This window comes from Carassius gibelio, chromosome B19, assembly GCF_023724105.1.
Source record: "Carassius gibelio isolate Cgi1373 ecotype wild population from Czech Republic chromosome B19, carGib1.2-hapl.c, whole genome shotgun sequence".
NCBI lineage: Eukaryota > Metazoa > Chordata > Actinopteri > Cypriniformes > Cyprinidae > Carassius > Carassius gibelio.
Window position 1 is genome coordinate 26,202,251 of NC_068414.1, and position 15,388 is coordinate 26,217,638.

Sequence of the window (15,388 nt, forward strand, 5' to 3'; positions counted from 1 at the left end):
TTTTTTTCTTCTTACGGCATTGAGGTTATTCCTTTCAAGCTGGTAACATACAAAGCCGGCCCTAGTCAATTCGGGCTACTTCCATGTGAAATGGCACCTGTCATAAAGCTGTGAAGACCCAGTGTTGTGTGGTGCCTTGTTTCTGGTTTTGTGGCGGTATGTGAGGAATATTCCACGTGTCACGTTCCAGGAAGGGAAATGGGCATCCTAGATAAACTTGTGCTGGTCAGTTTTCCACTGAGGCAAAAGTTGTTAAACTGTCTACTAAGACCATAAATTGCTTGTTTTGTCTTTTTGTATTATTTGGTTTATTTTTTAAGTGCAGTTCAGAACATCATATTTGTAATTTAGTTTTTTTTTTTTTTTTTAATACAGTTAAGCTGCAGAGTCACTCCATTTTTTTCACTTAAACGTGCTACCCCTTACCTGACATTTTCATTTTGGGCTCTGTGTTTGCAGCAGACGTCTTTGAGTAAAAGTCAAAGGGGATTGTTTCCCATCACAGTAAACCAAAGCTACAATGTATGAAATGTTGAGACTAATTTAAAGGCTATATCCATGTATCGATCATGAGCAAAGTTATCCTATCCAATATGATGTGTTATTGTTTAACTCTGTTGAAGTGGATGTATAAGGGTTTTTTTTTTTTATACATGAGGTATTTATGGTTCATATGGTTCCTTAATTTTATGAAGAGGCCCAAAACTGGGAAAAAAATGTAATTTGGTGCAGTTGCTGATATTTAAGGCCAAAAAGTAAGATTAAATTCTGATTACTTGTAATGCAAATCTGTGAAGTCTTGATTACCGTATAGGAATCCGTGCATGAGATAGAAGTTATATCTCCCAATTATTAAAATATTTAAATGCTTAGTTTTATAAGTCAAAGCTCTGTAGTTTTTGTGGAAGTGCTAAACATATTAAGCAGTGTAACAGTGTTGACTGGCGTAATATACAAATAAATGTTCAGGCTTGAACAATGATGTATAATTGATACATTTTAGCAACCCCCTTTACTTTAAAAGCCAATAGAAGAATTCACAGCAAAAACACGCGGGTACCAAGACTGGAGTACTTTACGTGAAAGGCCTTGTAGTATAGTTCTATCCATCAGATGACTGAAGGCATGCAGTAGATGGTGTACAATTCCTTCAGCTAAACTAATCTTGTTGATGATTTGTAGAAACTTGCACATCAAATATAATGCAATAAGCTTTATAGGGTTAATATAACCTAGAGGACAATACATTTATACCTGTAACACATGAACATGTTCTCTATTTTATTTGACATTAAAAAATGACTTATTTTTTTCCTCTCTAGTTGTATGTGGTTGCATCGGCAAGAATGCCCCCCAAGAATATTGCATTAATATCATGTGAAGTTCAAAAAAGTTAAACCTTTTAAAAGTGTCTGACACCTGAATTTAGTTTAATTTCTTTGCACGTACTCTAGCTGTTTCAAAGTGTAAGAAAATGTCCTATTAATGGCCACATGCCTTCTGTGTTGCCTTGGTGTGTAGCAGTAGCTATGGGTTCAAAAACCTTATTTAGGTTTGTTTCAATCTGAGAGAAATCCATTTTATAAAATGACCATAAACCTGTTGTTTTTTTATCAATACAAAAAAGTTAAATACATCTAATCAGACAGTAGGTCACCCGCTTGCTCCAGATGATCAAATCCATTTTATATGCATCTACTACATTAGTGGCAAGTGTCAGTTAAAATTGGATTCTGTACGTTTTAAGCTTTGAATGAGAAATTTGTCAAAGAGTGGAAAAAGAGGAATATTACTTTGCTACTGCTAGCACTGTAAATATTACTATTGAATGTGTGTATAAAATAACAAGATGAAACTTCAGTAAATGTATGCATCATTCTGACACAGTACACAGCTGTGCATGTTATCTGCAGCTGAATTATGCTGAACTATTTATGATCCGTCTGATGAATCGTGACTACTCAGGTTTTGCCCTGTGGCGATGAGCTCTGTTGTAGTTTAATACTCGGACTGGTATTCAGCAATAGAATATAGATGTTTGTAGTCCATAAACCCCGAAGGGTTATGTGTTCCTTTGGGAATTTCCAAGTTTAAGATTTGTAGAGACCTCTGCGTTTTTGTCCTTCATCCAAAATTAAATAGTCATACCTCCAAACATGTCTTTTAATGCCGCCATTTGTTTTTTAAATGCAAGTTATGAAGTTGCTGCTAGTACCGCAAGAGTATGAGTTCACGTGCTTTTGATATAATGGTTATAGAACAAAATGCGAGTCTTTTAAAGTCTTCTGAAACTGCTATGCTAAAAAGCTATGGGAAATTCCTGAGGGAACCTGTGGTGATTTAACTCCAGTTAAGTAGATGAGAAATAATTTTTACAGATCATAAAGGCTCACTTTTAATTTTATTTATTTTCTGTAGTCTGTTTGTTACAGCAAAAGCTAGATATGAAAAAAACTTATTTTAGCACATATTACGGTTTATACATTTTGGGACCAGTATTTATTTATTTTTTTAACAAAACAACTTATAATACTTTGGGAAATCATTAAAAAATGTCCTTGTTTTAGTACAAATGATGTAATGTATACCTGGGGTGGCAAGATTAATTTTCAGCTGCCATTCAGTCTTCAGTGTCACAGATCATCCTAACATGTTGATATGGTACTGTTTTAGGTGCAAATTCAGTTCAACTATTTAAACATGCACTACTTAATTGATGCTAAATATCACAAGTTTTAGTTGGATGTATTGAATTTGATTAGATGAATTATGTATCAAATTGGCTTGAACCAAATGTTAACCTAAAAAAAAATTGACCATGTGTAAGGGTTTAATTTCCCATGGATTTACCAATAAACACGCTAAATTTATAGCACAATTTCTTTTATTTCAGCCCAAAATGAATCCGCAGTCACATGATGTCAGCCTGCGAAAATGTCAAGTACCTACTTGAGCGGGACTTGGTTATTAAATCTCTCCCTTTAATTTTTAGTTTGACCTGCCAGTTGTTCAAATAAAAGATATTTGTGTTTGTATTGTCATCCTTTTACAGTGGGGACATGTTGAGATCTTGAAGTGTGTGTGTGTTTGTCTGTGATGGCGTAGCATTGGGGATGTGTGTTTTTCTATGTGCGAGCTTAGTCGGGCTGGATTTTAACTTGCCTGCCCCGTCTGGCTGCAGGCATATTCCATGTGTGCACTCCCAGAATGTGTAGGTCAACCCCCGCTTCCTCCCCCCTTCTTCTCACTGCATGGTGTCTGAAAGCCAACCACAGCCCCTTCCTCTTTCACCGGATTTGAAGGAAGCCTCGTCTTTATTGGTCTGGACTCAATGATGGATTGGTTATGTAGCCAATGGCTGGAAAGGCCCAATGGCTGCTGGGAATTCCATAGTACTGCACACGCCAACCAATAGGACGGCTTGAAATGGAGAAGGGAAGTGGTGGCAGTTAGGGGGGTTGTGGGTATTAGTATGTGTGACGTATAGAGGGGCTGGTGTGTGTAAAAGCCTGTAGGCTTCCTTATACCCATGCTCAATGTTTGCTTGCACGCCGCCTCCAGAGCAAGAGTGGCAGAAGTGAAGAGCTGCAGTGAATGAGGTGTAAAACAGTGCTTTTGGTGAATTATGTATTTATTTGAAAAGGCTATATATTGTTTAAAAAAAAAAAGGGAGAGAGAAATCAGTTCCACAAATGCTTAGTCTGCTTTTGATTTTAAGTATTTGATCGGGATCCAAATCGGCAAGAGGTAAACTGTTTCAAGTTGGATTTCTTCCGTGTAACGCAAACACTACCATTTTGAAAATGCCTACTGAATTTCTTTTATATGGACATGCTTCCACAGAAGTGTCATCATACTGGTTTGAAACAACAATAGGGTTAGTAAAGGATTAAAAACTATCCCTTTAACACTTAACTGTTCAACATTTTTGACAGCATTGTATCTGTTGTATCTGGTCATTTCTGAAGTTATACCAAGCTCTACAACAGCGTCAAGCTGCTTGCACATTAGTCTTGATCACAGTCTGAAAGTTTCTCTTGCTTGACTTCACCTACAGGTTTTGGAAGGGATGTTGGCACAGTACGGCACAGTGGAGAGCTGTGAACAAGGTAGGATGTGCTCCTCAGCAGATTGTCACTTTAGTAATCCATATATTAAAAGATTAGTTAATCTCTCCCCCTCTGTGTTCCTTTGTTCTTTTCCATCCTCAGTCAACACTGACACAGAGACTGCTGTTGTCAACGTGCGATACGCTGCCAAGGACCAAGCCAGAGAGTGAGTATCATCCACCTAAGATTCAGCCGGCCCAGTCTCCACTCCACCCCCTCCAAAGAGTCTCTGTCCCAAGTCTGGCAGTGAAATGTGAGATGTCAGATCGACATGCACTGCTATTTTGTTTTTATTCAGCAATTATAATAACTCATTCAGTGCCACCTACTGTTTGATTAGTAGAACTGCAGTGCAGTCACAAGGGTTGGTGAAGAAGTCTGGAAAATGAATGGAAAGGCTTGAATAAAAGAATTTTCAGCAATTGTCTGTACACAATAGTTTCTATTACCATCCGCTAGTATACGTTAATGAAAGATTCAATGGCTTTAAATCTTTCCGGCATTCCATCATGTCTAAGCCACATGGTCTTAAACCCCCCCCCCCCCCATCAGTTTGCTTAAGTTTTTTTTAAGCATAGATTTTGTTCATGCCCTTAGTCTCAGTCACCTAGACTACTGCTCAAATGTACAATATTGGCGAAAAATAGTTTCTAGATTTCACACTTAGTTTCTGAGGGCTTATGCTTTTAAATCTTTGCAATATTCTTTTAGAACACAATTCTTGCACAAACTGTTGCACTGAATTGTGACATTATCAAATAATTAAATTTTTAATATTAACTGGTAAGTATGTGTATATATTTGTATGTGTGTGTGTGTATATGTATTAATAACTTGTGCTTACAAAGGCCGTATTGTTTTGAACAAAATACAGTTAAAAAAATTAATACTATTCCTCCATATACTGTTGCATTGAACGGTTTTAAAATTTTTGCAAGATTGCAGTCATGAATATTTACTGAAATCTAGAAATATGTTCATAAATGAGGCCCAATTTGTTTTTTTTCCGCAGTTTTTATAGTTGTACTATGTGATCCAAGGGCTATTTTTCACCACACTGTTACCCACATTTTTTTACTTCGTAAATATAAAAAGATATGAAACTTTTAATTAGGGCCCAAGAACTGCAGTGCGAGGACCCTATTGGAATTTCTCCGTTTATGAATATTTGTTTTCCATATCAAGTAGAGGAAAAAAAATAATTGAATCCCTTAATGTTGAGGAAAAAATTATGGAATCATCTACCAAAACACAAAAAAAATTTTTTTGATGCTCCTCAAGGGAATGGACATAATGAAAAAACTATATTTTTCATCAAGTTGGTTCCAACTTTGTCAAATAGTTGTTGACAGATCAGCCTTGCAAGATGGAGCCTCGTCATGGACCAGTTTTTTTTTTTTCAATTTCCACCATATATATTCAGTCGGATTGAGATCGGTACTGTTTGGTCGGTGGTTATGTCGTTGAGTTGATATGCCTTTCCTGAAGAAGCTTTAACACTTTAACACTCTTTGCTCTGTGGCAAGATGCACTATCATCCTGAAAAATGACATCATCTGCAAACTTTTCTATTGATCGAATGACTGACTGTTGAGGTAAGGATTGCCATTTCCCCAGGTCCTTTACCAGACAGGAGTCGGGGAAATTAGTTTTTTTTTTTTTTTTTTTTTTTTTTTTTTAGGCAGTCATTTATACATTTCATTAGAATAGCACCAGACAAAAGTTCCAGCATCATCTCCTTGTCCAATGCAGATTCGTGACTCATCACTGAATATCACTTTCATCCAATCATCCACATTCAATGACTGCTTCTCTTTAGAACACTGTAACCTTGTTTTCTACTGTTTAGGTGTTAATGCTCATTTTCATCTGGCTTTTCTATTTTTAAATCCCATCTCATTAATTTCGTTGTGCATTTTCTATTTTCAAGTCAAATAGCTTTGAGTTTTCGATCCTGATGCTTTGAGTTCTTCCTTGGTCTACCTGTATGTTTTGTTTATACTTGCACCAAATTTTAGAACCAGCTGACTGGGAACATCCAACTTTTTTTTTTTTTTTTGCCACACTGGATTTTCTTCTTGATGGTGTTTTATAATCCTTTCCATTGTTTCAACACCGCTCTCTTGTTGGGGGCATGTTTCCTTTCAATTAGCCAAGTCCAACAGTTCGTTAAGGACTGGAAGCACTCTCTTTTTAATGCTGACTAATTAGCATTTTGGATATGGGCCGGTATTTATTTCAGAAATGCAAATTACAAGCGGATTCCATATTTCTTTTTTCCAACAATTTTCCATGAATTTGAATGCTTTGCTATAACTTGTTTTGAGGTATTTTTTCACACAATGTTGAATTATCAAGCAAAAACAGTTTTGTCATATCTGTGATTTTTGTTTAATTATTATAAAGTCAAAACTTTGGGTGAACATCTAAGTGTGGAGATTCAATCATTTTTGCCGGGGGTTGTATTATAGCTTTTGTTCTTGAGCTCCAATGTGGCGTTCAAAAGCAGCATGATTAAAAATTTTGAATGAAAAATCTGTTAATGTTTCCCATCCTTCTGTTGCTGTTTTTTCCAGAGCATTGGATAAATTAAATGGCTTCCTTATGGAGAACTACGCACTAAAGGTTTCCTATATCCCAGATGAGACTGCTGCAGCAGATGCCCCTGCCGTGGGTGGCAGGAGAGGTTTCAACCCACGTGGCCCGCCTCGCCAAGGCTCTCCCAGTCTTGGCGCAAGACCTAAACTACAGTCAGACGTGCCTCTACGCATGTTGGTGCCCACCCAGTTTGTAGGAGCTATTATTGGCAAGGAAGGTGCTACCATCCGCAACATAACCAAGCAGACTCACTCAAAGTAAGAATGCTCAGTGTACGTAGTTGTAAACAGTCTTGTTTCACACTGCGCACACAAGGCTCTTCAAGCACAGTATCAAAGTATCTAAATTTATTGCATGTTAAATGCTTTATAAACTGATTTATCAGGGTCTTGTGATTTTAGGAATTAATGAAGCAACAAATGTAACTAAGTGAACGAAACACTTTGCTTATAAAAAGAATCATGCATTGACGGCCAACCATGTTGAAGTCAGATTTCAGTCTGTGTAGGTTATTCTTAAAGATTTCACTATGATCAAGTTGATACAAAAACCTAAACCTTAGAATTGTAGCCAAGAAAAACATTAATTGCCAATTTTACATTTTACTTGCTTTTTAATAAAAAAAAAATCTACATCTGTTAACTTGCTATTAATTGAAAAAAATATACTTTCTAAATTGAGGCTAAAACAAGTATTTTATGAGCACCTTTTAAATTGGAAAACAAACAAAATGTATAATTTTACTTTTTTAGCTTATGCTGATAAAGGCTGCTTTTATTTTAACAAAATAAAACCACTAATATCGTAAAGTTTGGTTTTTATATACCGGTACCTATTTTAAATTTAAAGCGATTTATTATTGTGATGGCCAAAAAAAAAAAAAAGTCATACCGACCCCAAACTTTTGAACCGTAGTGTCTGTGTATATCACACATACTGCCTTTTGTGTGAACTTAATGTCAAGGAGTGGAAGTGTCTTTTTGTGTCTGTTACAAATCTGGGAAGGGAACATGGACTTTGATTACATATTATGTGCACAGGATTGATATCCATCGTAAGGAGAACGCAGGAGCAGCGGAGAAGCCCATTACTGTTCACTCCACACCAGAGGGCTGCAGTTCTGCCTGTCGAAATATCATGGAGATCATGCAGAAAGAGGCAGTCGACACTAAGATGTGCGCTGATACACAAACACTGTGAGTCATACTATTTCTGTAGATCTGTCTTCATTAGTCATACTACACTGCTACAGAGCCATTTACACACCATGTTGCATGTTCATTTACACTATAACTTTCTCTCACTTACATAGCACTGAAGAAATCCCTCTGAAGATTCTGGCTCATAATAACTTTGTCGGCCGTCTGATTGGAAAAGAGGGACGCAACTTAAAGAAAATCGAACAAGATACTGACACGAAGATCACAATCTCGCCGTAAGTAGTTTTTTTCTTTTGTTATTTATACTTCATGAGGTCAGCAAAATACTTTCTCATTGGGTGTTGGATTCTGTGTTCTAGCATGCATCCAGGTACATTCAGTAGGATTAATTCTCATACACTTCCCAAGATGTCACATTTATTCTGCAGAGGTTTTTGTTTCAAACACTGGTATGAATCTACATAGAAATATTACCTTGAGCAGTGTAAAGAAATTACATTGTTTGACCCACTGGATAAACCCAGTTTTCTTGTCCAGTTGGTTCATACATGCAGCAGAGTTCAGTTGGAGCATTTGGCTTCCATCCAGCCTATTACTAAATAAAATTGGTTGCATCAAGTGGTAGTTTGCATTTAAATGTGAAGGATTTTGGAATTTGTTTGTTTTTAAATGTACTACTGAATAAAATGCATCCTTCTCACATTTCACTTGCATGTGAATGGTTGCAATCTGTGTCAATGCCACACAACCCACCAATGCCACACATACCAAAGCATGCAACTGGTGTTTGTTCTGCTGCCAGTGGTTTTCTAAAGCGTTCATTTGGTCTTTTGTATACTATTATGGTATACCATATATAAATATTTTCAGTTGGATTTTTTTTTTTTTTTTTTTTTTTTTTTAGTTTGTGTGTTCATGTACTATTTATTCATATTTTGAATGAGCTTTTATATTTTAGTATTTTGAATTTGGTTTTTAATATTTATAATTATTTACAGATGCTTTTATCCAAAGCAACTTAGTGCATTCAGGCTATACATTTTTTCATTTTGTTAATAGCCTTATTATTATTATTTTTAGAGTAATTTTAGTATTTATTTTATCTAATTTAACTTTTTTTTTTTTTTTTTTTACTGTTTCTAACAACTATTTTAATTTTATTTAATAAAACCGGTTTTATGCTGCTTTTTTTCAATCACTTTTTCCACATTCCCCCAATCCCAGTCTGCAGGATCTGACATTGTATAACCCAGAACGCACCATCACCGTCAAGGGTACATTAGAAGCTTGTGGAAAAGCAGAAGAAGAAATAATGAAGAAAATCCGTGAGTCCTACGAGAATGACGTAGCTGCCATGCATGTAAGCCTGAAATGACTTTGCATCTTTGTGTAAAATTGCATACAGCAGAACAACTTCATCTCAAGAAAATAACCTCTGCCCTCTTATTCCCCCAGCTACAATCTAACCTGATTCCAGGGCTCAATCTGAATGCGTTGGGTCTTTTTCCCGGTGCAGCGAGTGGAGGGATGTCACCCTCTGTGGTATCAGGACCTCCAGCTGGGGCTCAAGCTGGATATCAATCATTTGGGGTAACAAAACTTTTATAAAATTGTGTTTAGTGTACACTTATGAGTGGGGAGTGCATTCATGTATGTAACGGCAAAATGTGAAGTGAGCACCTACAGTCTGTGTGTGTGAGGGTGTGCGTGTTAATGTGTGTGTTTCTCCCGTAGTGCAGCGTGTTTGGGGGTGAGGTGCCGTTTTGGGCCTCTACTCTCTCCTCCAGCAGCAGCACAGCCTTTTCTGTAAGTTTTTATGTTACCCACCATGCCCTGCATGGCTTGGCTGCTCGCTATTGGATTGGCTGAAGGGACAAACGTCTGCTCCCAGATTAGTTGCTGCTCTGGGTTGTCGCTCAGCCTCCACAGCTAACAGAGATGCTGAAATGCTGCAGGTCTGATGTTTAACACGTAAAATGTATGGATGTAGACAGTGCTTTGTGTGTTGGTGATAGGTGGGAATGAATGTTGTCAAGTTTGCAGTTAGATGGGAAGGGCATGAATAACATGAGTTAGACTAACCCATGAACTAGGATGAAATGCAGAGGTGGGTCTCATGGAGTGCCTTTTACATGGACAACAATATTCAGATTAACAATACTTGAAGTAGATTAAGAACCTACCATGTAACAGACTTTTGATTACCTTAATCCAGCTATAGTCATTCTCAGAGTAAACAATTCGAATTGACGTGGAGTATTCCTATTTTAGTCGCATTATTGAAGTGCAGTATAGACATTAGTACACACCTTAATCACACTATTAAAGTCACATAGGATTTTTTGCCACATTTTGCGATGGGATACAGGCATCAAATATCTGCAGTATTAAGAGGATTTGGCATTTCCAATTAATTTAGGCCTGTTGTTGTTAGGTCTATTATAACTTAATAGATTTTAATGATTAATAAATTACAATTACTTTGCCCCGCAATAATTTTTATAGCGCATCACCGCATATGCTAACTGACGTACTGTGAGGATAATAAAATAGTTGGCTATTAGCTTACTCCTCATTGAAAATGTTTTTATAAAGGTTTTTTAAAAATGGGTCTATCCGTTTATTCAAAGAATTCTAGGCCTACAATTAAAATGAAAACTTCAGTCATCAATGAACAATAAGAGCAGCTTTATTTCAAGCCAGGCCTGGCTTTTAACTGTTTAACCATAATTATTAACCGTTAAGGGATGATTCTTTGGCGGATCATGGGTGATTCTGAGTGCATAGTTGTTCATTAGCATCTGGCTTAAAGCAGCTTGCATGAAAAAGTAGCGCAAGAGCGATTCGCAGCAGACTCTGATTATGGTCATCGCAGTTTATACCGCGTGGCTGCATGAGCTCTGATGGTGACTTCTAATTCATGATTTACCAGACTCAGTGCATTTCATGTCATGCTTTAATAGGTTTACAAACTCTTTCATATTAATGCTATAGTATTTTGTACCATTTTTATCAAAATTAAACCGATATGAACTTTAATTTACACACAACCCTGATGGCACAAATACATCTCACAGATGTCTATTTGACACATGCATTTACCCCTTTTTTTTTTTTTTCTTTTTTTTTTTAAAAGCATTTGCTCTTCTGCAATATTCAACCACTGTTGGACGTTTCCTATCAGATGTCAAATAGACGTATATTAGATTTCTTTAAGATGTGCATGATTTTGAATGTATGTAAAACTGACATCGTAAAGACGTCTGTCAGATATTTGTACATTTACATAGCTTTCCAGATCAAGAGATCTTTAACAGACATTTTGCAGATGTACGTGTGCTATCTGGGAAGGCACATTGTTCTACATTGTCTAATTTTGCCAACACTTATTGTTAAAAGTAATATAAATATAGTGACCTGGATGAGACTTCCGGCCGGGCTAAAATTTTGTCCCGGACCGACATTAATTATTTGTGGCTTGAAAAGAAAGAGAAATTGAAAGTGTAGGCAGGCCTAATGCAGTTCTCTAGATGTTTTGCCATTTAGTTAAGTTTCAAAAACTGAATAATTCACAGATCAACAAAACCAAAGAAAAACTACAAGTTCTATATGCTGATTTCGGTCAATTTTTATAGTGCTCGTGTTCATAGAAAGGAAATCTATAGGCCACAGCTGAAGGCATCATCTGTTTGTTTTATTTATTTTGCACAGTATTTTATTGTTATTGTGAATGTACACAAATAAAAGTAGACCCTTTATAGCTTCATAGTGAAGTCTCACTTACCTTTTGTTTCTGCTGTTGTAAGGAACCAATTCAAGTGATCGCGCAGGTGCCTCAATCATGCGCACACATCAGTTCAAGCACTTGACATTGCTGCCTGTTCATTATCAAAATAAAATTCAACCAAACATATAAAGTTACAGTATACCCAATTTAAATAGCCATTAAATAAATGTAATGGAATAATTCCATTATATAAATAAATAACCATTATACGGTTATCAGCATATGTTGAAGTAGATTCGTCTTTCTTTGATTTCTAATTAAGGATAGTTAATTTTCATGTCTGCAACACACCAACAATGAGCTGAAACCAAAATGATCATTTACATAAATTCATATGTAATGTGTTCCTACATGCACGCATGTTAATGCATTCCTATAGCGACTAGTCGAAGTGTGAGTAAACTATCACATTCCCAATTTGTTGTGTAAAGACGCATTGTGTTTTTCTTACCTTTAATAGAAGTTCTTGTGCTTCAGTTGTGTCCTCCAAATAGTCAACATTTTGATTATTGCAATTACTGATTTAGAAAAATGTGGTTTGACATTCGATTGGTTGTTCACTTTGATTTTGGCGTGGAGTACGCGCCATAGTCAACCGTTTCACGGCAAACAAAACGAAGTAACTTAGGGGGGTGGGGCTTACGATAGGTCAATTTATTAAAAATATTCTACCAAAACCATTAAAGCATCTCTCCTACATGCATTATCTCACTATAACTGGGTGAGAAGATATTCTGATGTTGAATAGGTAGGGTGTTTATATCCAGTTAGCATCAGGATAGTGTGAGAATGAGCTGTTTTTTCAGTGTACTTGGAATAAATGGTGCTTTTGGTTTGGGATGGGTGAGTTATGAACCTGGCAATTTTTCCAAGCCATGTGAATTCAAAAGATCAAGTCTTGATTCCTTGTTGTAACCTCCTGATAGTGAATAGTTGACTTGTTAAAAAAACTTGTGTTTTATAAAGAATAATCGACTGAGTGAATGTTTCCTAGGATGTTGTTTGTCTGTTGTATGTTTTTTTTGGATGCATCTCCAATGAAGCAGATTTATTTGGTGTTGAATATGTGATCATAACTCATGAGTGTATTTGTGTCAGCAGCCACAGGTGGAATCGGAAACTGTGCACCTCTTCATTCCTGCTCTGGCAGTTGGTGCTATTATCGGCAAGCAGGGCCAGCACATTAAACAGCTCAGCCGCTTTGCTGGTGCATCAATCAAGGTAAGTGATGGCAAGCATGATCTTTTATGACCCATATACTGTTTGTTAAATATAAGTTTTAATTTTTACATTTTCCCGTACTGTAGCAGTGTTTTAAAGGGTTAGTTCAACCCAAAATTAAAACTTGTCCATGTTCTACTCACCCTCGAAGCATCCTAGGTGTTGTGACTTTCTTCTTTCAGAATAATCCAATCTGAATTATATTAAAAATTGTCCTTGCTCTTCCAAGCCTTTCAATGTGGTAAGTGGGTGTTTATCAACAGTACAGAAGACGTGAAATAGTGTGCTCTTCTGTAATAAAACGTCCCTCACGCGGCTCCGGGGGCCGAATAAAGGCCCTATGTAGCGAATCCATGTGTTTTTGTAAGATAAATATCCAGATTTCTAACGTAATAAACCTCGGGGGTTTTTTTTTTTTTTTTTTTTTCTTCTACCATCTGCTGGTTGTTGGATGCTAAGATGTGCAGGCAAAAGATGGAAGACCTATGCATCATGTGTGCCTCTTGGAATTGTATGAGCGAAGAACACCAAATTTCCTTACTTTAGCAGAGGAAAACCAGTCTCCTCAAGGCATATTTCGAAATCCTCTTACGTTTTTCTTTACAAATCCTCGTTTTGTGCCAACCTGTTTGCATTTTGCGTAGCGGCTAAGCATTTTGACATCAAAGTACGCTATTACGTTTTGTCACTCTAAACTACGCAAAAATCTAGTGACCCCTCTGTACACGCGCAGTATTCAAATCAAGCAACAGAAAAAGATGAAGAGTTCAACTAATCGGAGCATTTTTTTTGCATTTAATTGATTTCTGCATTTTATTTTTCTCCTAGTAACCTATGGTTGATAGTTTCAGTTCAAAGTGGCTCGCACTTGCCCTGACAGATGCTCTGACAAAGGCAGCATATGAGGCTGACAGAGATGTGCTGTTTAATGTGTTTGGGATGTGCTGTTTTCCTTAATGCATAACTTAAATTTCACAGGTATATTCTCCATCTGTAAATGTAAAAAAAAAAAGCCATGGAAATATTTCCATTTTGCTGTCAGAAGTGCATGAGCTTTTGGTTTGCGATTCTCCGCTAAAACCCACAGACTTAATATAGAACAAGCGTGCCACACAGACAAATCTCAGTGAAAAAGTAACGCAGTAACTCTGACTAAAATATACATTTTGCTGAAATATTTGTAGCTGGACAATAAATGTGACATAGAATTTTAAACCTACACGTAAATGTTTTTGTATGATAGCACTAACCCTAAAATGTAACTGGTTAATTAAAATGGCCTTTTTACTCAATTAGTGCTTTTTATTTTATTTTTAGTTTAGTAACTTCTACTTTACAATATTGCAAACCAAAAACAAAAATAATCATTTTAGTGTTAGAATGTAATGTGATTTTTGCACATAATATATGCCTATATGCTTACATTCACTTTAATGGTTTAATCCAAATACAAAATACTGAGAGAGAGAGGCTACCATTTACCACAAATCAGCCATATAATACAGAGATATGAATTTTTGCTTATATCGACCAGCCTTATACAGAAGTGTACTGGAGTTGTTGTTTTTTTGTTTTTTTTAAATGCCGTTTAAAACAATTAAATAGCCAAAATTAACTTAACAGTTATGGTAAACAATAATAAACCAGAAACCGTTTACCCCCACTCCACAATGTCTTTGAACTGTTCACAACAAACACCCGCTTACCCCTATTGAAAGGCTTGGAAGAGCAAGGACAAATTTTAATATAACTCAGATTGTTCTCGGGTGAACAAGCCCTTTTAAGATCTGTCATTTTTGTTGGGATAGATTGCACCTGCTGATGGAATTGACGCAAAGCAAAGAATGGTCATTATAACTGGACCACCAGAGGCACAGTTCAAGGTAAAAATGTTGTGATATTGTATGAATTGAGCCCTTGTATGAATATTCACTCATTTTATTGTATATTCATGCATTGATTCTCTGAGCTGTTTTTCTTAGGCTCAGGGACGTATATTTGGGAAGTTAAAAGAGGAGAACTTCTTTGGACCGAAGGAAGAGGTTAAATTAGAGGCTCACATAAAAGTGCCCTCATTCGCCGCTGGCAGAGTCATTGGCAAGGGAGGCAAAACGGTAAATGGCCACTTTACATTTATTACATCAATTGTTAGTGCTCATGTTTCCATTTATCCTCCGCATTCATAGCTGCTCCATGTTTCTCTTTAGGTGAATGAACTACAGAACTTGACCAGTGCTGAGGTGGTTGTCCCGCGGGACCAGACACCCGATGAAAATGACCAAGTAGTAGTAAAAATCACAGGCCACTTCTATGCAAGCCAGGTGATTGAGCTACTAGACATTAAAGCTGGAGAAAAGTGCTTAATGTTGTCATTTTCTGATTTAAAAAGGTTTTCTCTGATCCTACCTTGGTTGGAGGGTGGTTTCTTAACCCCATGGCACCTCTGCCAATAGTAATGTAATTAATTTTTGCATTATTATGATGGGATCCTTATTAGATAGTAGGTGAAGTGG

General features: G+C 36.6%; 1 protein-coding gene across 4 annotated transcripts in view; it reads left to right on the forward strand.

The window, feature by feature from the left end:
- LOC127979090 (insulin-like growth factor 2 mRNA-binding protein 3) overlaps positions 1-15,388 on the forward strand; it is a 30,469-nt gene that overhangs the window by 12,246 nt on the left and 2,835 nt on the right. Inside the window, exons 4-15 of one of the 4 annotated variants that reach the window (XM_052584223.1) lie at positions 4,058-4,109; positions 4,212-4,275; positions 6,686-6,964; positions 7,748-7,903; positions 8,020-8,142; positions 9,092-9,227; positions 9,323-9,457; positions 9,602-9,673; positions 12,753-12,875; positions 14,684-14,758; positions 14,858-14,989; positions 15,083-15,196. In XM_052584223.1, coding sequence (XP_052440183.1) covers positions 4,058-4,109; positions 4,212-4,275; positions 6,686-6,964; positions 7,748-7,903; positions 8,020-8,142; positions 9,092-9,227; positions 9,323-9,457; positions 9,602-9,673; positions 12,753-12,875; positions 14,684-14,758; positions 14,858-14,989; positions 15,083-15,196 — 1,461 coding nt within the window. The remainder of the gene's footprint in view (positions 1-4,057; positions 4,110-4,211; positions 4,276-6,685; positions 6,965-7,747; positions 7,904-8,019; positions 8,143-9,091; positions 9,228-9,322; positions 9,458-9,601; positions 9,674-12,752; positions 12,876-14,683; positions 14,759-14,857; positions 14,990-15,082; positions 15,197-15,388) is intronic. The other 3 variants (XM_052584224.1, XM_052584226.1, XM_052584227.1) reach the window with 3 other exon arrangements.